Source organism: Dipodomys spectabilis, unplaced genomic scaffold (genome assembly GCF_019054845.1).
Source record: "Dipodomys spectabilis isolate Male_0828 unplaced genomic scaffold, ASM1905484v1 ptg000069l, whole genome shotgun sequence".
Classification (NCBI taxonomy): Eukaryota; Metazoa; Chordata; class Mammalia; order Rodentia; family Heteromyidae; genus Dipodomys; species Dipodomys spectabilis.
In genome coordinates, this window is record NW_024870746.1 from 13,130,362 (window position 1) to 13,154,424 (window position 24,063).

The 24,063-nt window shown below is 48.8% G+C and overlaps 1 protein-coding gene across 1 annotated transcript; it reads right to left on the minus strand.

Moving 5' to 3' along the window:
* Positions 1-6,889: 6,889 nt before the first annotated feature.
* Mtarc2 (mitochondrial amidoxime reducing component 2) lies at positions 6,890-23,973 on the minus strand. The gene is made up of 7 exons (XM_042681990.1): positions 23,675-23,973; positions 16,891-17,064; positions 14,863-15,022; positions 13,478-13,618; positions 9,222-9,283; positions 9,062-9,133; positions 6,890-7,211 (listed from the first exon to the last, which is right to left on the minus strand). Exons 1-7 carry the CDS (start codon positions 23,956-23,958, stop codon positions 7,085-7,087), a joined length of 1,020 nt encoding a protein of 339 aa, XP_042537924.1. The 5' UTR covers positions 23,959-23,973; the 3' UTR covers positions 6,890-7,084.
* Positions 23,974-24,063: the final 90 nt, after the last annotated feature.

Consider the following 24,063-nt stretch of genomic DNA (forward strand, 5'->3'; position numbering starts at 1 on the left):
GCCCCATGACTGGCAAAAAAAAAAACAAAAAACAAACAAACAAAAAGTAGTCACCATAGATACCAGAAAGAAAATATGCCAAAGTATTCATTATGATTACTTCAGATGTTGCTTCTTTGTTGCTTTGGGGAAGGGGGAATCCAACATTTCAACAATAAATGTACATTACTGTTCTAATCAGGAAACCACCAAATTAATTTTTTTAAATAAGCCTAATTTTCTCATCATGGGATGAAAAAACAACTATAGATGTAGCTTCCTAAGGACAGAGCTAGTTTCGTAGAAAAATGTCCTTCTTGCAGTCTCCCTAATATAGTAAAAGAACCCTTGAACAGAGCTTCCTGCAAACCTGAGCCCCTCCCTCTGGCACTGAGCAGCTCCTGGGGTGTGAGAAACCGCCCTTGCATGAGCACTAAGCAACCTAGCACCAGGATGATACCATGCTTCCGCAGCCACTTGTGACTTCCATTTGGAAGGTACCAGTCCTGCAACAATTCCTAGACTTAACCTCCCCCATTCAGGACTCTCTGCCCGGTGGCTGCATCCCACTGCTGTCCTTGATCCTTTGGCAATGACATGTCAATGACACGCCAAAACACATGCCTTGTCCTTGTCCTCTACCTAGGATGGGCATGTGTCAGAACCAGGCAGCTGCTTCCCGTTTTCTCCTGTCAGATCCACAAAGAGGAGGACGCGGCCTTGCGGGGGCGGGGGGGGGGGGGGGGGGGCTCATGCCCCTGCCATTGCCCATGCTTCCTTTGTCCCAGGTCCTCAAAGTCACAGCAATGCTTACTCACCCTGGGCTGCGCCCCGCCCCCTCCTCACCTGCACTCTGGCATTGCATTTGTGGCAGGTGTTTTGATGGGCAGCGGCAGGTCCTCCATGGGGCTGGCACTGAGAGGGGGTCACCGTTACAGGCCATGGAAGCCAGGACCAGACAAGGCTCCTGATGTGCAGTAACCATGTCCACCCTCCTTGTTAATCACAAGCCCAAACCTGACAGTCTCAAAACACAGGGCATGTGTAAACCATCATGACAGACAGTCCCAGCCTGTGTGTGTGTGTGTGTGTGTGTGTGTGTATCTGTCTGTCTGTCTGTCCTAAACATAAACTCAGCAACAAGCAAGCAGAGGCTGTTGACTGTTTTGAGTGTGTGTGTGTGTGTGTGTGTGTGTGTGTGTGTGTGTGTGTGTGTGCCCATACTGGGGCTTAAACTTAGGGTTTCAGGCCTCACTTGGCTTCTTCACTCAAGGCTGGTCCTCTATCACTTGAACCACATCTCTACTTCAGTTTTTTATTTTAATTGGTTAATTGGAGATAAGAATCTCACAGGGCTGGGAATGCGGCTCAGTGATAAAGTGCTTGCCAGGTATGCATGAAGCCCTGGGTTCCATTCCTAAGTTATCACATAAATAGAAAAGGCTGGAAGTGGCGCTATGGCTCAAGTGGTAAAGTGCTAGCCTTGAGCAAAAGAAGCTCAGGGGCAGTGCCGAGGCCCTGAGTTCAAGCCCCAGTACTGGCAAAAAAAAAAAAAAAAGAATCTCTGAGATTTTTCTGCCTTGACTAACTTCCAAGGCTCATCCTCAAATCTCAGCCTCCTGAGTAACTAGGATTACAGATGTGAGGCACCAGCACCAGCCTGTTGGTTAATTTCAGTGTTGAACAACCACTCAAGTAGTTGACATAGAACAGGTAGAGCATCTGAGCTCCTTGATAGCACAGAATTAAAGACACTAATTACATTTTCATTTCAACTTTCAGGAAGCCTGACCTCTTTCATGAAGCATTCTTCAAGAAGATAACAAGAATTTATTTCACACAAAGACTGTGAAAAGCACAAGGAAGCAAATGCCTGACACACAATAGAAGATACAGACAGTTTGGGTTTGTTTCTTTTGAGGGGGGGCGGGTTCGTGGCACTTGGATTTGAACTCAGTGCAGAATGTAATTATTCCGAAGAGTCCTTTCTCTGCCTTCTGGGGATGCCTGTAGTCATCTTATTGTGCTCTTGAGTTCAGAAAACTCAGTGAGCTCAGTTCTTCCTGGCCAGCTCACTTCTAAATGTGTTATCCTTGACTAAAAAAAGTCTAGGGGAGACTAGGCTTTAGAGACCAGTAAGTTCCACTTTCTGACAAAGCCAAGGCTCTGTGAGGTTAGATGACCATCTTGCCCAAAGGCGCCCGGTCCTCCAGGCAACTCTTCCACTCACACACTACCCACTGCCTTTGCAGAAGGAGCAGGAGGGAGTGCTGTGGTCTGAGTTCAAATCCCTCCAGCACACACTGGTCTGTGATCCTGGGTAAGATACTCATCTTGTCTGACACCATTTTCCCATTAGCAGGATTGGGCTCATTCTAGCCCACCAGATACTTACAAAGCGTGAATCAGCTAATCTACAGGACAGGATTTCATTCCATGTCTCTGCATATTGAGCACTGAATAAAAGTTCATTTGATGGCCCTCTCCTCCACCCTCTTCAACCTCACCTAGTGTCATTTCAAGAATGTATCGTGCAAAACAAAAGTGATACCATTTTATTTTATTATATATATTATTATTCCAATCCTGGGGCTTGAACTCAGGGCCTAGGTGCTGTCCCTGAGCCTCTTTGTGCTCAGGATAGTGCTCTACCACTTGAGCAACAATGCCATTTCTGGCTTTTTCTGAGTAGGTTATTGGAGATAAGAGTCTCACGGACTTTCCTGCCTGAGCTGGCTTCGAACCACAATCCTCAGAGCTCAGCCTCTGGAGTAGCTAGGATTGAAGTATAAGCCACAAGCACCAGGCCACAGAAGGCATCTAATCCTAAGAATGAAATTGCTATGTACCAGGCTGGAAGGTGGTGGGAACCCAAACTTCTCCACTGAGGGCCCAGTCCTCTGGGAGAAGGTCACACATTATCCCTTTGATAATGTCAAAATCAACATATCTGGGGAATGGTCACAGGATAGCCTGAGAGAGTGGCTGGCAGGAGTAAATTACCACACAGCCCTCACAGTAGAAACTGAATCTGCCAGGGAAAACAATGTTTCAGTGTCTAACAAGATGTGGCAAAGGTTTCAGAAATATCCAAGTGACCTGTTTTCAATTGCAAGGAGCTTCCCAAATTTACAGCTGGGCTTGCTAAAATGAAAAGAAGCAAGCCCACTTTCCTTTGCAGAACTCTGGTCTGGTCTCGCTGACCTTGTGTGTCTGATTTGCAAAGCTCTTCTGCACCAAAATAAAACTATTTTTTTTGAAGAGTCTAGCATGTGCAAGTCCCTGGATTTAGTGCCCCATTACTGAGAAATAAATAAGTCTAAGACAGTCTTTACTTTTAGTTTAAACTCATTTACAGTTTCTTGTTACACCCCAGCCACTCAGTCTGCCTGCTACCTCCTCTTCCCAGCAAAAGACCCCACTTGGGCCACCGGGGGCCAGACATGCCCCCTCCCCACCCCACCCCCCATCCCCGAACTGGAGAAATGGGAGGCTCTGCTGCTTTGTAGTGTGGACTAAATTTTCTTTTTCTGATATTATTCCACAGATAAAAACCACAAACTTTCTAGGCAGGAGGAGGATTGGTGATAAATCAGCCCATGTTTCAGAGGGGGAAAAAAAAACAACAAAAAACGCTTATTAGGGGGCAGAGGCTGGCCCTGAGCTACCTTCCCAACACTTCAGACATTCACTAAGGGATCAAAGGTTCAGCAACTCAGGAAAAGCAGGTGGCAACCCTCTCTTAGTTAGCTGGGGACTGGTACCTTTAGGAGCAACCTATGTACCTAAGCTGGTGGAGGCGGGTGAAATCAAGTCACTTTCACCAAGACTTTGCCACTGACCTAGAATAAACCTGGCTAGCAATAATCATAAACAATCTGCCCAGGAGGCCAAAGCAGGACTTCAAGTGGAGCATGCTCAGAAATAGGTCCATTTCTGCAGATGATCAGACTTCCCTAATGCAAATGATGTCCTTTCGGGAAAAGCTCCTTGCTTTCTGTGTCCCAAAAGAACACTGTGTGGAGAGCCATCACTCCCTTACTTGCTGCAAACATCTAAAGGTTTTTGAACCCATTCTGGAGCCTGAACTCAGGTCCTGGACTCTGTCCCTTAGCTTTGTCCACTCAGGGCTTGAGCCACAGCTCCACTTCCAACTTGTTTTGCTGCTTAATTGGAAATAAAAAGTCTCAAGGTCTTTCTTGCCCCGGGGTAGCTTCCAACCAGGCTCCTCGGACCTCCGAGTTCTGAGTAGGATTGCAGGCCTGAGCCTCTGTGCCTAGCTTAATAAAGCTTTACTTTCCCGCTCTTTCCCACCCTCTCCTCTCTCATTTTCTGCACTTCCTGGGCCAACCCCCCCTCTCCCTCACCTCTCCCCCCCACCTCCCCGCCCCCTGCCCTGTCCAGCCGGGGGAGGGCTCAGCTCTCCAGGGCTGGGCGAAGGGAAGGGTGTCTGGGGCGGGGCTTGAGGGTGTGGGAGGAGCGTCCAGGGGAGGGGCCGGAACATTAGGGGGGTGGAGCCCGAGGGTGGGGCTGGAGCCGGGTGGGCGTGGCGCGAGGGCAGAGAGGGGCGTGGCGCCGGGGAGAGGGGCAGGCAGCTCCGGAGCGGGGTGGGGGAGGGGCAGAGCGTGGGGGACACAGTTGGGGGGGTCACCCGCCCCCCTTCATCAGGGGTGGGGAGGGAGCCGGGCTGGTCACTAAACAGCGCTTCCATGAGGATCAACATCGGTTGCTTCCTAGTCATGTTTCTTTTCTAGCTTAATCTTCAGCTTTTTCTCTTTTTTACTCTTTACATGGCAAATAGGATTTCTATTACCAAAAGGAAGCACAGAACAAGCCCCCGCCATCCCAGCCACGCAGAGGCGTGGGCTTGCTGGTTTGCTGGCTGTGTGGAAACTGGTGGCTCAGGCCTGCGATCCCCGCTCCTTGGGAGGCTGAGATCTGTAGATCAAGGTTCAAAGCCAGCCAGAACGGTGACGTCCCTTTTCTCCATTTAACCACGAAAAGGCCAGAAGAACTAAGGAGAGCTGCGGCTCAAGTAGCCGAGCTCAGGGACAGCTCCCCGGGGGCCAAGGGTTAGGAGATGGTCATTCACAGGAGACGTCAGGGCTGGGCCTTCTTGCTAAAACCACTGAATAGGATGCTTGCTGGGGCAGACCAGCGAGCCGCGGGGAATGGGAGAGCAGACCCTCGGGGCAGTTCTCTGAATCGACTTGGCAGGATCATGCCCAACCTCGGCCTCCGCAGGGTGAGTTTGGCCTTCATGAGTCTCTGAGGCTAGGGTTATCCTGAGTGTCTGGGATCAGAGAGAGGACGGTCCTGGGGGCGATTGGGCCTTTTCCCCAGCTGGACCCGTGAGTTACACCATCTGTCTTTCTAAAGTGTTGTTCCTCAACATGCGTGTGTAGATCCGGGGAGATTGTCTGTCTTTTCCCTCCCACCATCAATCGCCCCTCCCTCTTCCTCTCTCTCCCCAGGGCTGTCAAATCAGAGCCGCTGTGTTGGGAGTTGGGGAAAACCGCCGGCAATGCCTGCTGCTGCGACGCACCCCAGAGGAAATGTAAAAGAAGATGGCTGGCTTTCCCCCAGCGTGGGTATTTGTGAGCACGTCCTCCATTGCAGTTCTCAGCCCCTCCCCCAAGACCAGCTGATCTGGCCAGGTCTCACTGCAACTGGCCTTGGGCCCTGGCGGAAGGAGGGTGAGCAGGTGACTGACCTTCTCGTGTAAAATGAGGAAAAGCCAAAAGCAGACTCCTCATACACACCAAAGACAAAGTAGGACTGAGATTCTCATTTCAGAGCAATAAAGAAACCACAATTTTTTAAAGTGGGTTAACTCATTCACAGGTTGAGTATTTCTTTCTTTATGGATATTGAATTAGTTCATGTCTGTTATAAATATAAATATATAGATATATGTACTTTTAAAACGTGTTCATGCTTTCTCCCATTCCTACATCTCAAGATTCTCTTAAGTTCCACCCCCCCCCCCCATTTCACTTGGAATTGCATTTGGAGGTATCTTTGCTACACAGAAACAAATTCCTTAGGACTTAATAAAGTCATCATCAAATATAAAAACATGGTCTATAAAATAATTTCACAGTCCATCATAACCCTGGAGTGGAAGGACCAGCCCAGTGGGCATTTGTGAGACTGTTAACCCTTCAGAACATTTTCTCCCTTTTCTTCTAAAACAAAGAATGATAGGTAATAAAGTTACAATTTTTTCAGCTTTTTAGTTAACCCTTGACACATTTGCTACTCGTCTATATTAAAGGCAGGGACCAAAAAGAAATCACTGTGACAACATTCAAAATACCCATACAAATTTGTTTATTTAAAAAGCCTTCACTACCTAAAATTAATACACCCTCATATTCCCAAATCATTTTGATAATGTGTCTTGCATTAACCTGGGGCATCCAGAGCCCTGGAAAGTCAAAATCAGAGGTTGGTTTTCAGGGAAAGAGGGGCTAAGGCTGGATGGGAGGGATTTGCTGAAGTATTGCTGATGTTCTTGTTAAAAATCATCATCAGAATTTTCCTGATTGCTGAAAGCTGAATGAACGATAAAAATTTTCTTGTTAGTTGGACTAACAAGAAAATCGAAACACCACAGTTACTTATTGAGGTTAATGATGGCTCACACTTATAATCCGAGCTACTCTAGAGGGTGAGATCTGAGGATCCCAGTTCAAAGCCAGCCTGGACAGTAACATCCATTGAGACTCCTCTCTCCAGTTGACCACCAAAAAGTTGGAAGTAGAGCTGTGACTCAAGTGGTAGAGCATTAGCTTTGAGCATAAAAGCTCAAGAACAGCATTCAGGTTCTAATTTCAAGATTCCCCCCCACACACACACAAACACACTCTCTCATTATATTCAAATAGGAAAGAGAGCTGGAGAAGACTGAGTAAAAGCATACAGATTACTGAAAGGGAATGGAACACAAGGACATTTTTCCACTTCACCAACTGTTCATTTGCCAAAGAATCAAAGTAGCATAATGTAAAAACCATCTTCACACAAGCAAACGAGGACACAGCTGAGCGATGTGGAGATCTAGGCACAAAGTCGAGCTTTTACCAGGCACCCCGCTGGATCCTCACTCCACCAGCCGATACACAGGGTCGCCAACTTGCAGGTTTCCAACTTTTGTCACAGAATAATAGACCCCAAAAAGTGGGGAGGACTTGTACAGGTGCCTCTCAGAAGGATCGCACAGACGGTAGCTGAAAGCAGCAATGAATTCATCATCAGACACCCAAGGAAATAACAATGGAAGGCCACAGAACTCAGTTTCCTTCCCAGCTTGGTTATAAAACCAACAGCAAACCTTTTCTAAAAAGGTTATCAGGGAACTGTGTAAACAATCAAATTGCAAACAATTCTGGGTTTTCTAGAAGGAACCCAAATATCTAAACAAATCCCCCCCACAAGGCTTCAGTTTGAAGTCAAAACAAAAAGCCTTATTATATGTGTGATTATAATACAAATTCTTTGTTCACACAGACACAAACTTCAATGAGACAAGTATTTATGAAAACTCAGAATAAGGGTTGGGCACGCCAGTGGCTCACACCTGTAATCCTAGCTATTCAGGAGGCTGAGACCTGAAAGACCATGATTTAAAACCAGCCCATTCAGAAAAGTTCATAAAACTCTTATCTCCAATTAACCAGTAAAATGCCAGACTGGAAGTGTGGCTCAAGTAGTAGAACATTAGCTGTGAGCAAGAAAGCTGAGTGGACTCTGAGGCCCTGAGTTCAAGTCTTGGTAAGGGGGGAGGGGGGGGCAGGTACTACATTGAGAGCTAAAGACAAAATTCTTTAAATAACAAAAGAAAAAATCTATAGCACAATAAAAGTTCTCTGGAATACAAACTCTCACAACCCATTATGTTCCATTATTCCTCATATCTCATTACGCATAATTTCAATTATGCTAATTCTAATAAAAGAATTTGAGCCAGGTGCTGCTGGCTCACACCTGTAATCCTAGCTACTCAGGAGGATGAGATCTGAGGATCGCAGTTCTAAGCCAGCCTGGGCAAGAAAGGCCATGAGACTCTTATCTCCAAATAATCACCAGAAAACTGGAAGTGGTGCTCAATGTGGTAGAGCACTAGCCTTAAGTGGAAAAGCTCAGGCCCTAAATTCAAGCCCCACAACTAACAACAACAACAAAACCCTTGAATACATACTAGGCCTTCATTTGGAAGTATACACACAAACATATTAAAATTGAGATGAGGAGCTGGGAATGTGGCTTAATGGTAGAGTGCCTGCCTAGTATGCATGAAGCCCTGGGTTCCATCCCTCAGTACCACATGCACAGAAAAAGCCGGAAATAGCACTGAGGCTCAAGCAGTAGAGTGCTAGCCTTGAGCAAAAGAAACTCAGAGACAGTGCCTGTCTCTGAGATGAGAATATTAACATTTCAAAATGGAACTGTAGACAATTAAAAGCCAGGTTGTGAGTGTTGGCACATGCTTGTAATCCCACTTAAAGAGGTAGAGAGCTGTGCTGTGTTCAAACCTATAATCCTAGCTACTCAGGAGGCTGAGATCTGCGGGTCACAGTTCCAAGCCAGCCTGGGGAAGAAAATCCATGAGACTCTTATTTTCAATAAACTACTCAGAAAAAGCCGTTAAGTGGCACTTTGGCTCAAATGGTAGAGCACTAGCCTTGAGCACAGAGAGACTCAGGAACAGAGCCCAGGCCTTGAGGTCAAGGCCCCCCCCATAAAAGGAGACAGATAGGAGGATCATGATTTGAGGCCAGCCCAAACAAAAAGTTAGTTATGATCCTATCTCAAGAAGAATCCTACATGCCTGCAATCCGACTACTTGGGAATCAGAGGTAAGGGGACTGCAGTCTAAAACTCACTCAGGTCAAAGCTCCCCAACACAACAACAAAATTATCAAAAGCTCCTCCTATGGGGGGAGCAGGAAGAGAGCTACAAGTATTCCCACAAAGTCACACTCTAAAGGTGGAGTGTTTAAGGAGGTTCCACAAAGCCTAGGCAGACAGCCCCCTAGCCCACAGGTCACCAGGGGATGCAGGGGTGGGGCTGCTTTACCTTTTCAGGGTTTCCAGGGGCTCCTTCCTGTCTATGATTCCAGTGTCGGGGTCCACTGTGGTCATGATGCACCTGCCACACAACAAGCGAGGGTCAGGAGGGCTGGCATCATGCCCACGGGCACCCACACAGCCAGGCCGGCTCTCACTGCCGCCCTTACCGAGAGCAACACTGAACCTTCTTCAGCTCCACGTCACCAATCACCAGCTCATCCCAGGTGTCCTGGAAGGAGAAAGGGGAACGTCATCTTTGGGAATTGGGTTTTGGTTGGTTCATCCATTGGCCGACATCACGGAGCAACCCAGTGGAAGAGGACACAGGAGACCCCCAAAAACCATCTCCAGCAAGGACCGAAGGGAGGCAGCGTGGGCCCAGTCCAGGGTCTGTCCATTCCCCGTTCCCCCACCTCTCTTTTTCTAGGGGTGGCTTTGTGTGCGCTAGGCAAGCTCTCCATGGCTGAACTCCAGCCCCGGACATCTACCTCTCCACTTGGCATCTCAAAACCCTGATTCTGTCAGCACAGTAATCACACTGCTGCCACGTGGTACAGTGTGCAATGAGCTTCACAATGAACTAGAAGACTCATTAGTCGACAGTGAGAGGTCGCTCTCCTTACGCTGACTCACACACATGAAGGTTCAAGCTGGGAACTGGTGGCTCACACCTGTAATCCTAGCTACTCAGAAGGCTGAGATCTGAGGATTGTGGTTCAAAAACTGCACAACACACACACACATATACAAACATGTGTATACACAAATATACATATATAAACATATACCTACAATAGGTGAAAGGTATCGGTTATATTACATATACACACGTGATATGATTTACTCTGACAGATACACACTAATGTGTATGTGGTTGTCTCCCTGCATCCAAGGGCGATTGCTGCCAGGGCCTCATTTCAGATATCAAACTCTGCAGGGCCTAGAAGGGAGATTTAACACCACACAAAAAGCACCACAGTACTAACTGGGTCTTCAAAACTCAAAAAAACCCTCCTCCCACCTGGTAGGACTATTGCTACAGAGTGACACAACGTGGCCTCTGTGGATGCTCTGCATTCCCAACAGGAAAGTGTTTTGGGGTGAAACAAACTTCATATTCTACAGCCAGTTGGCTGAAGAACTGTCTGCTTCATAGAAGTCGAGGGCCTAGCCTGTGACAAATGGAGCTTCCATATCGCCACCAAGACCTGTAAAAATCATTGCTCGAACTATGAGAGAACCGCAGCCTGTCGCAGACTTCCCAGTGACTGTGACCTCCTCCTAGACCAGGGAAGTGAAGAGTGGTCAGACGCCTTGGATCAAGGCAGCCAGAAAACAAAAATAAGATTAAAATAAATAAATAAATAAAAATCATTGGCAGTGTCTGACCACACGAGGGCGCTGTGGCCACAGGAACAATGTACTGTGGAGGCTTTCAAAGCACTTTCTACTCTTCTCCAAGCAGCTTCTGCACAGAGACTACGATCGAAAGCCAGAAAATACAAAGAGTTCAGTTAGATGTCTTAGCTTAACAAAACAGATTCAGGTCTTCTGCTATCAAACTATTCTTCAACTGCAGGAATCTTGTTTAGATTAGCAATTTGTCTGGCTTTCTAAGAATCATCTCCAGCATCTCCAAATGCCCACTGCTCTAATTAGCAATCATTATTCACAATTAGATCACGCCTAATCTGATCACTGTATGTTGTCATAAAAAGTTATTTGCGGTAAAATTAAATAGCAAGCTAATTCTGTTTAAGTGCAAATATTAATTCCATTTTAAAGGAAAATAACAAATTGTAAATGATTGAAAATGAAATTAAGTTAATAATAGTTCAATTTCCCATTATCATCTAATAGATACATACAACTTAATAAAATGGATTCTCTAGGAAGATTCTAGGGTTTTCCATAAACATGAAATCCACTAGAGGGGCTTACTTCACCAGCTGGTTAATGGTCTATTTGCTGGATGACAAAATCAGACCCCTTAGAACAGTTTGCTTCCAGTGAAGACGTTTACCATGGAGTTTCTGTTTTTGTTTTTGTCAGTCATGAGGCTAGAACTCAGAGCCTAGGCGCTATCCCTGGGCTCTTTTTGCTCAAGACTGGCACTCTATCACTTCGAGCCACAGCTCTACTTCTAGTTTTCTGGTGTTTAATTGGAGATAAGAGTTTCATGGACTCTCCTGCCCAGCGTGGCTTCAAACCACAACTGTCAGATCTCAGCCTCCAGAGTAGATGATAGGATTACAGACATGAGCCACCAGTATCCAGCAATTTGGAGGGTTTTTTTTTTTTTTTTTTTTTTGGGGTCCAGTCGTGGGGCCTGAACTCTGGGCCTGGGCGCTGTCCCTCAGCTCTTCAGCTCAAGGCTAGCGCTCTACCACTTGAGCCACAGCGCCACTTCCGGCTTTTTTCTTTTTGCTTATGTGGTGCTGAGGAATCGAACCCAGGGCCTTGAGCATGCAAGGCAAGCGCTCTACCACTGAGCCAACTTCCCAGCCCTGGAGTTTTTGATTTAGAAGTAAGAGGTCAAAGAGAAGGCAGAGGCTGAGTACAATGGGCTCCACTCTGGAATGAATCCTAAGAATTTTCTGTGAATTTGTAGACATCTTATAAATGCTAAGAGGACATGAGGGTTTCCAGCACAACCAGTATCGCAATCAGAAAAAGGAGCTGAGGGAAGGCAGGTAGGTGCTGGTGTTGAGCAGCATAGAACACACAGATAACGGGCTACAAGACTTTTCATCAGAATCCATACAAGGGCTTAGCAAGCAATCACATGCATGAAATTTAACCTATACCTAGTATAGGTTATCCTGCTTGCTTGCTTGCCTTTTTCTTTCTTGCTTGCCTTTTTCTTTTTCTTTCTTTCTCTTTCTTTCTTCCTTTCTTTCTTTTCTTTCTCCCTTCCTTCCTTTCCTTTCACCCTCTCTCTTTTTTTTCCTTCCCTCCCTCCCTTCCTTCCTTCTTCCTTTTTCTTTCACCACTACTGGAGCTTGAACTCAGGCACTCAAGCTCTTACCTGGCTTTTTACTCTACCACTTGAACCATACCTCTACTTCCAGCTTTTTACTGATTAATTGGCAGTAGGAACAGCTCATGAATTGGTCTGCCCAGGCTGGCTTTGAACCATGATTCTCAGATCTCAGCCTTTTTAAGTAGCTAGGATTACAGGGGTGAGCCAACAGCACCCCGCTTATGATGTCAGTTTTGTTTTGTTTTATTTTTGCCACATGCTCAGGTTTGCTATTCTTTATTGTTAGCTGGTCTACTAAATATTTATGTGCATTATCATTTTGTGTAGAACCATACTCATTGAAAAGGTTCGAGTTTTGTTGTTTGTTTGTTTTTGATGGTGCGAGGTAGACAGGTTAATGCATTAGCCCCTAACTTCTGGGTGTCCTAATTTAAGGCAGAATAAATCAGCAATGTTAGCATCATTTCCTAGTAAAAGTTGTTTTGTTAAAAATATGCATGGCCAGAGGACTTTGTAGAAAAAAAAAATAATAAGTACTAGGTCCAGGGAAGCAAAGAATTGAGGGATGTTTAAAAGCATTTCTTCTGAGCTAACTACTTAACTCGATATTGCCTCATTACCCTAACACCACAGAGGCCGGGGTGACAAGTCCTGTGTTCTAAAAATACCATCATGCACCCACTGGACAAAGCTAGCTGACATTCCTTAGCCTCTACCTCCTTATAAAAAGAAGATAATAATCTACATCATAGAGGGTCATCGGAAAATCCAAGATCAGAGCCTGGCACCCAATCCGTGGTACCTGGTGCTACTTCTGGGACCAGCAAGTTTCCCCCCCATTTCTCCATGCTCAGTATGATGGCCGATACTTCTGATAATCAAGACACACTCAGCCATGTGGGCATCATAGGCAGATGACAAGGTTACTGGCTTCTGAGGTAGTTGGCCCTTTAAGGCCACAGGAGATGAGGTGGGTGGGATTTTCTACTGTCAGTCACATAGGACATCGTGGAGAAAACTCAGGCCACGGCAAAAAAAAAGTCACTAAGGGCTCAGTTCACAAGTGACTTTCTGTATCATGGTGGATTCCACTTTAGGGCCTGGGTTCCAGTGTTTGACAGCACTCCTTGGTGGTACAAGAAAGAGGAAAATGGCTGTCTCTTCATTTTCCCTGTTATTATTCCTGAACTAGGATGACACATACCATGCTAAGGCTCAGACTGGCTATGGCTCAGGGCCAGAACATCAAAGAGTAGCGCCCCCCTGTGGCCAGTGAGGTGATGGCGGCAGAAACACGTGAACAACTCCAAGTGAAGATGAATCTTTTAAGGAAGGGGCCTCCCACAGCCAGCACTAGAGAAGCTGCCTCCCTACCCAGCTCCCTTGGCTGCCCCTGAGAGGAGGTCTGACCAGAACGCCCAGCTTGGCAGGCCCCCTTACCTCCTCAAAAGCGCCGCAGCCTGTCACCACGATATTTGGCCTGAAGTTCTCCATGGTGACTTTTTTCTTCAGCCTGGTGTTCAGATCTGCCAGGGAGGCATCAGAGAGTATGTGCACGGGGCTGGCGTCTGGATAGGCCACCTGCGCAGAGAACATAGCACAGCCAGGCTGCAGAACCCTTCGAGACCTCTGAGCCTGGCTGCAAAGCTGGGTGAGGTACGGAAGCAACACCACCTAAGTGGTGTTCAGGACACAGAGGTGTCTGGGCTTGGAAACTGGCTGAGCCCGTGCTGGAACACAACCTCTGTCCACACACACAGCAGCAGAACCGCAGCTGGGGCACCCTCTTACCAAATGCTATTTGCCATTCACCTCACAAAGAAGGCTGTGCTGCCAATCACCTACACTCTAGTAAGAATTTGGTCCCCTCCGTTCACTCATCAAGTATTTACTGATCATATACAGGCACCAGATACTGTTCCACATAAGAAACAGAAAATTAAAAAGCGTTGCCTTCGAGCCGGGCGCCGGTGGCTCACGCCTATAATCCTAGCTACTCAGGAGGCTGAGATCTGAGGATCGCAGTTCAAAGCCAGCCCCGGGAAGGAAAGTCTGTGAGACTCTTATCTCCAATAAACCACTAGAAAACCGGAAGTGGCGCTGTGGCTCAAGCGGCAGAGCACTCGCCTTGAGCTGAAGAGCTGAGGGACAGCGCTCAGGCCCAGAGTTCAAGCCCCATGACCGACAAAAAAAAAAAAGAAAAAAGCATTGACTTCAAGGTGCTTCTAGTTCAAGGGATACGGGGGGGAAAATTCCTGGAATCCTTGCAATTTGAACTTTAGGCCGTAGAAGAAACAAAGACCTCTGTCTTTGGGTCGCGGGGACAGTTTTGTTGGGAAGAAATCCTTCCCAGTGCTTGAAATAAAGACATCACCCCAAACTGAGAAGGAGGCGAGGAGGGAGGGGAGATGGAGGAGGGAGGGGAGATGGAGGAGGGAGGGGAGATGGAGGAGGGAGGGGAGATGCGAGAGAGCCGACCCTTCTGCTATTTCAGGAAATCAGATTTCATCCCAAACAGACTTGTCATGTTTGCTTCTCCAACTACTGTCCTCCCGAGTTGCACATCATCCCTGGCCCTTCCTCCCATGACACCAACTAAACCCAGTCCTTGAGAATCCTGAGAGATGCCAGTGTCGAGACTACCCTCCTCCCACCCTCCTCTCCAGCCTCGGAGTCTCTGCCCCGGTTACGCCCTTGGAACCACCCACCCAAGCCAGGACCGCATTTTACTAACTGGGGCCCCCTGGGAATCTCCCCTGGGCCCAAAAGGAACTCAGAAGGTTTAGGGTGATTTGGTTACAGATACAGACCCTCTGTGAGCTTACCTGGTAATTCTCATTAGTAGGTAAAATCTTCTTTGATACTCGTCCCTTCATGTTGGTTTCAAACTGAACTAACCTGAACGCTTCTGTTTTCAAGAACTTGGTGAACCACTGGGCTATCTCGTCCCCACAGTCTCGGCCTTGAATGTCAATGCCAAAGATCCTGCAGGAGTGAAAGACAGCACCGGGTTACGTCTAGGGTCACATTGAAGATGTGTCAACAATGCCACAGCTCGGACCCCCAGGAGTTGACCATCCCAGGGGGCTAATACACGGTCCTTGGGCCAAAGCTGGGCAGGAGTGGATGAAGCAGGGGTAAAACTTACACGGGGATAGAGGGGGGCAGCAGGCAGGGTAAGAGCTCCCCAAACTCTAATGTGCCTGTGAGTCAGCTGACAATACCTGTTCAAATGCAGAGCGTGCGTCAGTGGGTATGAGTTACAACCATGGGGACAGGGGATGGGCATTCGTTGCTTTTATTTTTAATTTGTATTGTTATTACGATGGTGATGTACAGAGGGGTTACGGTTTCGTCAATCAGGTCATCAGTACGTTTATTTCAGACATGGTCACCCAGGTGGGCATTCTTAACGAGCTTCTAGATGCTGGGGCGTGGGTCGTGAGGACTGAGTTACTCCTGAGGGACACAAGTCAGTTCACGCTGCGCTTGAAAAACAAAGGCCTGGTCTCAAATCATTCATCTACTGTGACGGTCCATTTTGGGGTATAAATTGGTCCATTTTGGGGTGTAAATTGGAGATAATCATAGAATATCTACCACTGCAAATGGGGAGATGGGTCACATTAGCTAACATAGTGGTCTTTAAGTCTGTTTTGGGTTTTGTTTTTTTTTCCACTTTATTTCTCTAGGAGGTTTTAAAAGCCACGGAATTGTCACAGGACTACAAATTGGTAGGTACACTGGACTGATAATCCATCCATGGTCAGTTATCTCATTAATCATGTCCACATAAGCAAGGGTTCATGGAATCCCAAAGGTCTGGGTTCTAGGTTGCTGGGAATATATAAGTGTGTAGAGACATCCAACCAGTAGAGGCCATGGGAGAAGCTCCACCCCCTGCCCCGTCTTGGCACCCTGCCCCACCTCCAGCTGATTCTTCACGCTTAACCTCTGAGACAATCTTTCTTTCCGTGTTGGGCTCTGGGGCTCAAACTCAGGGCCTCATGCTTTGTCTACTCAAGGCTGGTGTTCTATAGATTGGGCCATACCTCCTCCCCTGGCCTTTTGCTAGTTCACCGGAGCTAAGTGTCTCACAAGCTTTTCTGCCTAAGCTGGCTTTGAGCCACAATCTTCAGATCTCGGCCTCCTTAGGATTATGGACATGGGCTGCCAGGGCCCGGCTTGGAATGTTCTTTATAATATTATAAACTGGTACCTGTGTTTTCCTGAGTTCTGTAGGCTATTCGGACAGATGAACTGAATTCAAGGAGAAGCTTGTGGAAACCTCAACTTCAAAACTAGCCAGTCAGAAGCACAGGCCACCTGCTAGGGCGTGCTGGTCACAGTTCTCTGTGCCCTGGCTGCTGTTACTGGGGGAATCTGCTCATGGAATGATTTCTTTCTAAAGACAGTCATTTCTCTAGCCATGAATCTTAGCATACCTGACTAAAACTAGTTCCGCACTGGGCGCTGGTGGCTCACGCCTATAATCCTAGCTACTCAGGAGACTGAGATCCAAGGATCAGAGTTTAAAGCCAGCCTGGGCAGGAAGTCTGTGAGATTCTTATCTCCAATTAACCACCAGAAAACCAGAAGTGGTGCTGTGGCTTAAAGTGGTAAAAAGTGCAGAAAAGTTTAGGGACAGCACCAGGTCCCTGAGTTCAAGCCCCAAGACTAGCAAAAACAAAAAAACTAAGTCCAAGGTGCACTCAAAGCAACATTTTACCAAACCTGAGCCTGCCCAATCCCAAGCCAGACTATATAGTCCCTTAATAGTTCCTTGACCAATTTCACCCTTTGTACAAACAGTAGCCTATGTAGGGAGGAGCCCGGGGAAAACAGAACAGCACCTGCAGTCCTGGATCTTGTTCGAAGAAGGCAGCTTGGTAGGTAAAACCACCTGGTCCATGTCTGGAGCCTTGAAGATCAGGCAGTCATTCTCAAAGGTGATGGAGACCAGCACCAGCCGAGGCTCCTGCCGGGCCGTGACCATGTGTCCATCTTCCTTAATCACCAACCAAAACCTGCAGGGAAGCGGACAAGCACACACTCAGAAAATCGCTCTCCTAGCCGGGCGCTGGTGGTCACGCCTGTAATCCTAGCTACTCAGGAGGCTGAGATCTGAGGATCGCGGTTCAAAGCCAGCCCGGGCAGGAGAGACCTTGAGACTCCTATCTCCAATAAACCACCAGAAAACCGGAAGTGGTGCTGTAGCTCAAGTGGTAGAGCGCTCGCCTTGAGCTGAAGAGCTGAGGGACAGCGCCCAGGCCCAGAGTTCAAGCCCCACGACCGACAAAAAAAAAAAAAAAAGAAAAGAAAATCGCTCTCCTGCCTCTCTAGAGCTTCTTCTAATTTCTTTTCCTTTCTTTCTTTCTTTTTTCCCTTCCTTCCTTCCTTCCTTCCTTCCTTCCTTCCTTCCTTTCTTTCTTTCTTTCTTTCTTTCTATCTTTCTTTCTTTCTTTCTGTGGTACTACAGTTTAAACTCAGGGTGTTATGCTTGCTAGGTTGGCAAGCTTACCTTTTGAGCCATTATCTCTGGCTCTTTTTTCCTGGGGTTTTGTTTGGTTGGGTTTGTTGTTTTTTAGATAAGGTGTTGCTTTTTCCCTGGAGCAGCCCGGACTACCATCCTCATTTTTATGCATCTTTACTGTCCCTGAATAACAGGCATGGATTACTATGCCCAACTATTGGTTGAGATTGAGTCTCATGAGCTTTCTTGCCCCAGCTAGCCTCAAACAGTCATCCTCACAGTCAGCCTCCCCTCCTGAGTAGCCATGAGGACCTGGCGGCGGCGGCCAGCTTCTTTTAATACCTAAATGTCTTTCCTCTGTGTTTCCTATTTTTTTTCCTGTTGAAGCACTTCTATGAAGTTACTCTTTCCCGCTTTCTCTTTCTGTTCCCACTCCTCCTTCTTTCTGTTCTTCCTTCCTTCCCTCTCTTTATTTTCCTTTACTTTGCTACTGTCTTCCCAAAAGCCGGCGGTGCTGGGTGGTGGCAAGCCTCCCCTGGAAAGAATGTACCTTTTTTCTTTCTAGGTGTTTCTTTGGATTCTACGTTTCTCTGATTCGCTCACCTGTAACGCAGGGAAATTCTCACTGTTTCATTCAAGTCCTGGCCCCTGGGCTGAGGCTATGTCCCACTTCTGGCTTTATCTTTGGGCTCTGTGCATGGGGAATATCTCCTTGAGTGTTCACACTTAATCCTCAAATGGATGGAATGGCATTTGGAGGTGAGACCTGTGAGCACGGACTATCCTCATGGATGGATGACTCCAGCCGAGGCTCCACGCATCACTGGAGCCAGTGGCTTCACTTGAAAAGCCAGGTCTCTCTGGCCCACGCAGGGCTACCCTAGGCCACGCTATGATGCAACCACCAGCCCCCGCCAGAGCCAAGCGCTGGGACTTTCCATCATTTACAACCTTGCGCTAAGTAAACACCCTCCGTTTAATTATTAATTGCCCAATCACAGAGATTCTTGCTACCACAGAGCAAAATGACTTTGGGTCATCTCACCAAAGGCCACACCTTTCCCTTCTGACAGATTCTTCCCTTCCCAGACAAGACTCCCTCGGTGTGAGCTATGTACAACCACAAAGGTGTCACACGGAGGTATTACTCTGCACCGATGGGTGACTGCTGCGTGTTCCCAACTCTCTCTAGTCCAGCAGTCATCGCTGGCAGCTCCAGCCTTCTACAACCACTTGGGGCTTCGCTGCTGCGGTTGACAAAGGCTAGAATTGCAATGAGCTCTGACTTGGGACAGAGCAAAACCCACACTCTGTAAGAGATTAATGGCTGTCATCTGTTATGCCTGCCACCTGGTTACCTTGTCAACTTTGTAATGATACTTGGCATCCCCTGTGCCCACGTACCATCCTCTAATAGGAATAATTAGTTCTTCTGTCAGATGTGAAAGACAGGGTGAGTTTCTCATGACAAAGGGCTTCGAGCCCGTCAGCAAGAGTCAAGCGAGCGCTGTGGTTGTACAGGTGAAACATGAAGCTGTGGGAAAGGGATTGGGACGGAGCTCAGATCCTCCAAAAGTGCCACTGTGCCGAGCGAGGGACCACCATGAGGAGGCCAAGGCCATGAGGGAAGCTCATTTGCTTGTTACAAAGTGACCTGAGCAGGAAGGCCTGAGCCTGATCGTGGAGGAGAGGCGGGAACGCCACTACAGAGGGTGGAAAGGAAAAGGCAAGCGGAACAGGGCGAGAAATGACACGCTGACTTTCTCACCTAGGATCACAAACCCAAGTTGTGCGGGCAGGATTTGAATTCAGAGCTGAGTGAACACTGTAGTGTGTGTGCTGTGCGGGTGTAAGAACTGGATGGAGGATCAGAAGATCTCAGGCCAGGCCCTGTAACCTCCTAAAGCCTCCTCCATAATAAACATGGGGACGCTTTTTCACTAAGGGATTGTTGTCTACACAGAGGAAACCTAGGCTGGCTTCAGACAGGGTACAGACAGAGAAAATGGCTGCATGTGGTTTACAAGGACAGGGAAGACCTGCCCAGCTCCTGTCCATGCCAACTTTTGGCTGAATGGCAAAGTTCAGAGTCCCTAGCCAAACCCAAGGGCAAATATGCTGAGCTTTGAACGGAAGTGCCACAAGCAACAGAGGGCAAAGAGTACTTAGAGAAGAAAATCTCAGCTTCTTCACACAGTTCCAAAGGCACAGGTCAGAAGGTAGTTATTCCACAGATCCTTTCTCTGCCTTCTGGGGATGCCTGTGGTCATCTTATTGAAAACTCAGTGAGCTCAGTTCTCCTGGCCAGCTCACTTCTAAATATGTTATCCTTGACTAAAAAAAGTCTAGGGGAGACTAGGCTTTAGAGACCAGTAAGTTCCACTTTCTGACAAAGCCAAGGCTCTGTGAGGTTAGATGACCTTGCCCAAAGGCGCCCGGTCCTCCAGGCAACTCTTCCACTCACACACCACCCACTGCCTTTGCAGAAGGAGCAGGAGGGAGTGCTGTGGTCTGAGTTCAAATCCCTCCAGCACACACTGGTCTTGATCCTGGGTAAGATACTCATCTTGACTGACACCATTTCCCCATTAGCAGGATTGGGCTCATTCTAGCCCAGCAGATACTTACAGAGCTACAGGACAGGATTTCATTCCATATCTCTGCATATTGAGCACTGAATAAAAGTTCATTTGATGCCCCCTCCTCCACCCTCTTCAACCTCACCTACTGTCATTTCAAGAATGTATCTTGTGTCTGCTTTGGCAACACATATACTGAAAGTGCAAAACAAAAGTGATAGTTGTTTTTTTGTTTTTTTGGTCCGGCCTGTGGCTTGAACTCAGGTCCCAGATGCTGTTTCTTTTTGCTCAAGCACTCTTACCACTTGAGCCACAGTGGTACTTCTGGCCTTTTTTGAGTAGTTTATTGAAGATTGTAGTCTCAAGGACTTTCCTACTTTCTTGCCAGGGCTGGCTTCAAACCGCCTCAAATCTCGGCCTCCTGATTAGCTAGGATTACAGGCATGAGCCACTGGCACCTGGCTACAGTTCTAAGGATTTGACAATGCTCAAGGAAGCAGAACAGCAAAGATAGCACTAGTCTAGCCACACCGCGATCATGAGAAGTTCAGGAAAGCAAGTTATTCTCACAATCAGAGTGAACAGAAAGAGGAGCAGACACCGCGGGATAGCCTTGAGCACGAAGAAAGCACACAGACCCACTTCCACACTTGTGTGTGTGTGTGTGTGTGTGTACACTCCACTCTGCTTCCCGTGTGTGTGTGTGTGTGTACACTCCACTCTGCTTCCCGTGTGTGTGTGTGTGTGTGTGTGTACAATCCACTCTGCTTCCCGTGTGTGTGTGTGTGTGTGTACACTCCACTGCTTCCCGTGTGTGTGTGTGTGTGTATACACTCCACTGCTTCCCGTGTGTGTGTGTGTGTGTGTGTGTGTGTGTGTACACTCCACTCTGCTTCCCGTGTGTGTGTGTGTACACTCCACTCTGCTTCCCGTGTGTGTGTGTGTGTGTGTGTGTACACTCCACTCTGCTTCCCGTGTGTGTGTGTGTGTGTGTGTACACTCCACTCTGCTTCCCGTGTCTGTGTGTGTGTGTGTGTACACTCCACTCTGCTTCCCGTGTGTGTGTGTGTGTGTATACACTCCACTCTGCTTCCCGTGTGTGTGTGTGTGTGTGTACACTCCACTCTGCTTCCCGTGTGTGTGTGTGTGTACACTCCACTCTGCTTCCCGTGTGTGTGTGTGTGTGTGTGTGTGTACACTCCACTCTGCTTCCCGTGTGTGTGTGTGTGTGTGTGTATACACTCCACTCTGCTTCCCGTGTGTGTGTGTGTGTGTGTACACTCCACTCTGCTTCCCGTGTGTGTGTGTGTACACTCCACTCTGCTTCCCATGTGTGTGTGTGTGTGTGTGTACACTCCACTCTGCTTCCCGTGTGTGTGTGTGTGTGTGTGTGTGTGTGTACACTCCACTCTGCTTCCCGTGTGTGTGTGTGTGTGTACACTCCACTCTGCTTCCCGTGTGTGTGTGTGTGTGTACACTCCACTCTGCTTCCCGTGTGTGTGTGTGTGTGTGTGTGTGTACACTCCACTCTGCTTCCCGTGTGTGTGTGTGTGTGTACACTCCACTCTGCTTCCCGTGTGTGTGTGTGTGTGTGTGTGTACACTCCACTCTGCTTCCCGTGTGTGTGTGTGTGTGTGTGCGTGTGTACACTCCACTCTGCTTCCCGTGTGTGTGTGTGTGTGTGTGTACACTCCACTCTGCTTCCCGTGTGTGTGTGTGTGTGTGTGTGTGTACACTCCACTCTGCTTCCCGTGTGTGTGTGTGTGTGTGTGTACACTCCACTCTGCTTCCCGTGTGTGTGTGTGTGTACACTCCACTCTGCTTCCCGTGTCTGTGTGTGTGTGTGTGTGTACACTCCACTCTGCTTCCCGTGTGTGTGTGTGTGTGTGTGTGTGTATACACTCCACTCTGCTTCCCGTGTGTGTGTGTGTGTGTACACTCCACTCTGCTTCCCGTGTGTGTGTGTGTGTACACTCCACTCTGCTTCCCGTGTGTGTGTGTGTGTGTGTGTACACTCCACTCTGCTTCCCGTGTGTGTGTGTGTGTGTGTATACACTCCACTCTGCTTCCCGTGTGTGTGTGTGTGTACACTCCACTCTGCTTCCCGTGTGTGTGTGTGTGTGTGTGTACACTCCACTCTGCTTCCCGTGTGTGTGTGTGTGTGTGTATACACTCCACTCTGCTTCCCGTGTGTGTGTGTGTGTACACTCCACTCTGCTTCCCGTGTGTGTGTGTGTGTACACTCCACTCTGCTTCCCGTGTGTGTGTGTGTGTGTGTGTGTACACTCCACTCTGCTTCCCGTGTGTGTGTGTGTGTGTACACTCCACTCTGCTTCCCGTGTGTGTGTGTGCGTGTGTGTGTACACTCCACTCTGCTTCCCGTGTGTGTGTGTGTGTGTGTGTGTGTACAATCCACTCTGCTTCCCGTGTGTGTGTGCGTGTGTGTGTACACTCCACTCTGCTTCCCGTGTGTGTGTGTGTGTGTGTGTGTGTGTACACTCCACTCTGCTTCCCGTGTGTGTGTGTGTGTGTGTATACACTCCACTCTGCTTCCCGTGTGTGTGTGTGTGTGTGTGTACACTCCACTCTGCTTCCCGTGTGTGTGTGTGTGTGTGTGTGTACACTCCACTCTGCTTCCCGTGTGTGTGTGTGTGTGTGTGTACACTCCACTCTGCTTCCCGTGTGTGTGTGTGTGTGTGTGTGTGTGTACACTCCACTCTGCTTCCCGTGTGTGTGTGTGTGTGTGCGTGTGTACACTCCACTCTGCTTCCCGTGTGTGTGTGTGTGTGTGTGTACACTCCACTCTGCTTCCCGTGTGTGTGTGTGTGTGTGTGTGTGTATACACTCCACTCTGCTTCCCGTGTGTGTGTGCGCGCGTGTGTGTGTGTGTGTGTGTGTATACACTCCACTCTGCTTCCCGTATGTGTGCGTGTGTGTGTGTGCGCGTGTGTGTGTGTGTGTGTGTGTACACTCCACTCTGCTTCCCGTGTGTGTGCGCGCGCGTGTGTGTGTGTGTGTGTGTGTGCGCGCGCGTGTGTGCGCGCGCGTGTGTGTAGACACTGTGCTTCCTCCCCAGCGTGGCGGGAAGGGGTCCAGTCCCCCTGAGCCTGAAGTCCTTCCCGCACAAATCAGGTGTCTCCCATCGCTCAGACTCGACTCAGCTCTTAGCAGATGGGTCCCAGAGAAAACCTTTCCATTACAGCACCAGAAGCACCTGAGGGGTCTCCGCCGCTCCGCACCCGTGGGCCCCAGACCTGGTAATTCTGCATTTGGACTAGGGTTGAGATCTAAGGCAACGATTGTTTATTTAAAATAATAATAATAATAATAGCGAACAGCTCTGCGGGATTAGAAATCTGGGGGGAACATCCCTTAGGAGCACGTGGTCTGCCCACACCACAGCGGGAGCCCTGCCTTCGAACCAGGATCCCCAGATCTCAGACTTCTGGGTAGGATTACAGGCCTGAGCCACCGCGCCTGGCTCAGTGAAGTTTTTCCCTCCCTCCCTCCCCTTCTTCCTTCTCTCTTTCCCTCCCCCCCACCTCCCCACCCCCTGCCCTGTCCCGCGCGGGCGGCTGGGCGTACCTGTCCCGCAGGCTGCCGGTGCGCAGCCCCATGGCCGTGATCTCGGCCGCGTCCACCGGGACCCCCATGCACGACTTGACCGGGTAGATGCAGACCTGGGACACGGTGCCCACCCGCTGCCGTCGCTGCCCGCGGCGGCGGCGGCGCCGGGCCTGCGCGCGGTGGCAGGCCGCAGCCCCCAGCGCCAGCGCGGCCAGGGCCAGCGCGGCGACGCCGAGGCGCGCGGGGATCGGGGAGGCGGGGAGGCCGAGGCGGGCCGCGACCGCGGAGCTGGCGGCGCCCATGGCGGTGGGGACTGGCGATCCGGGGCGCGCGTGGGGGCACACGGGTCCGGGCCGGGAGGGCGGAGCCGGAGGCGAGTGCAGCCATTGGTCGTTGGGCCTCGGGCG

Excerpts from the sequence above, each read along its gene's own strand:
- Mtarc2 (XM_042681990.1), bottom strand. The coding sequence starts at position 23,958 with ATGGGCGCCGCCAGCTCCGCGGTCGCGGCCCGCCTCGGCCTCCCCGCC. Across the intron at positions 15,023-16,890 it reads AACAAGATCCAGGACTGCAG|GATCTTTGGCATTGACATTC; the intron begins GTGCTGTTCTGT and ends TCACTCCTGCAG. Across the intron at positions 7,212-9,061 it reads CCCCTGGAAACCCTGAAAAG|CTACCGTCTGTGCGATCCTT; the intron begins GTAAAGCAGCCC and ends TGCTGCTTTCAG.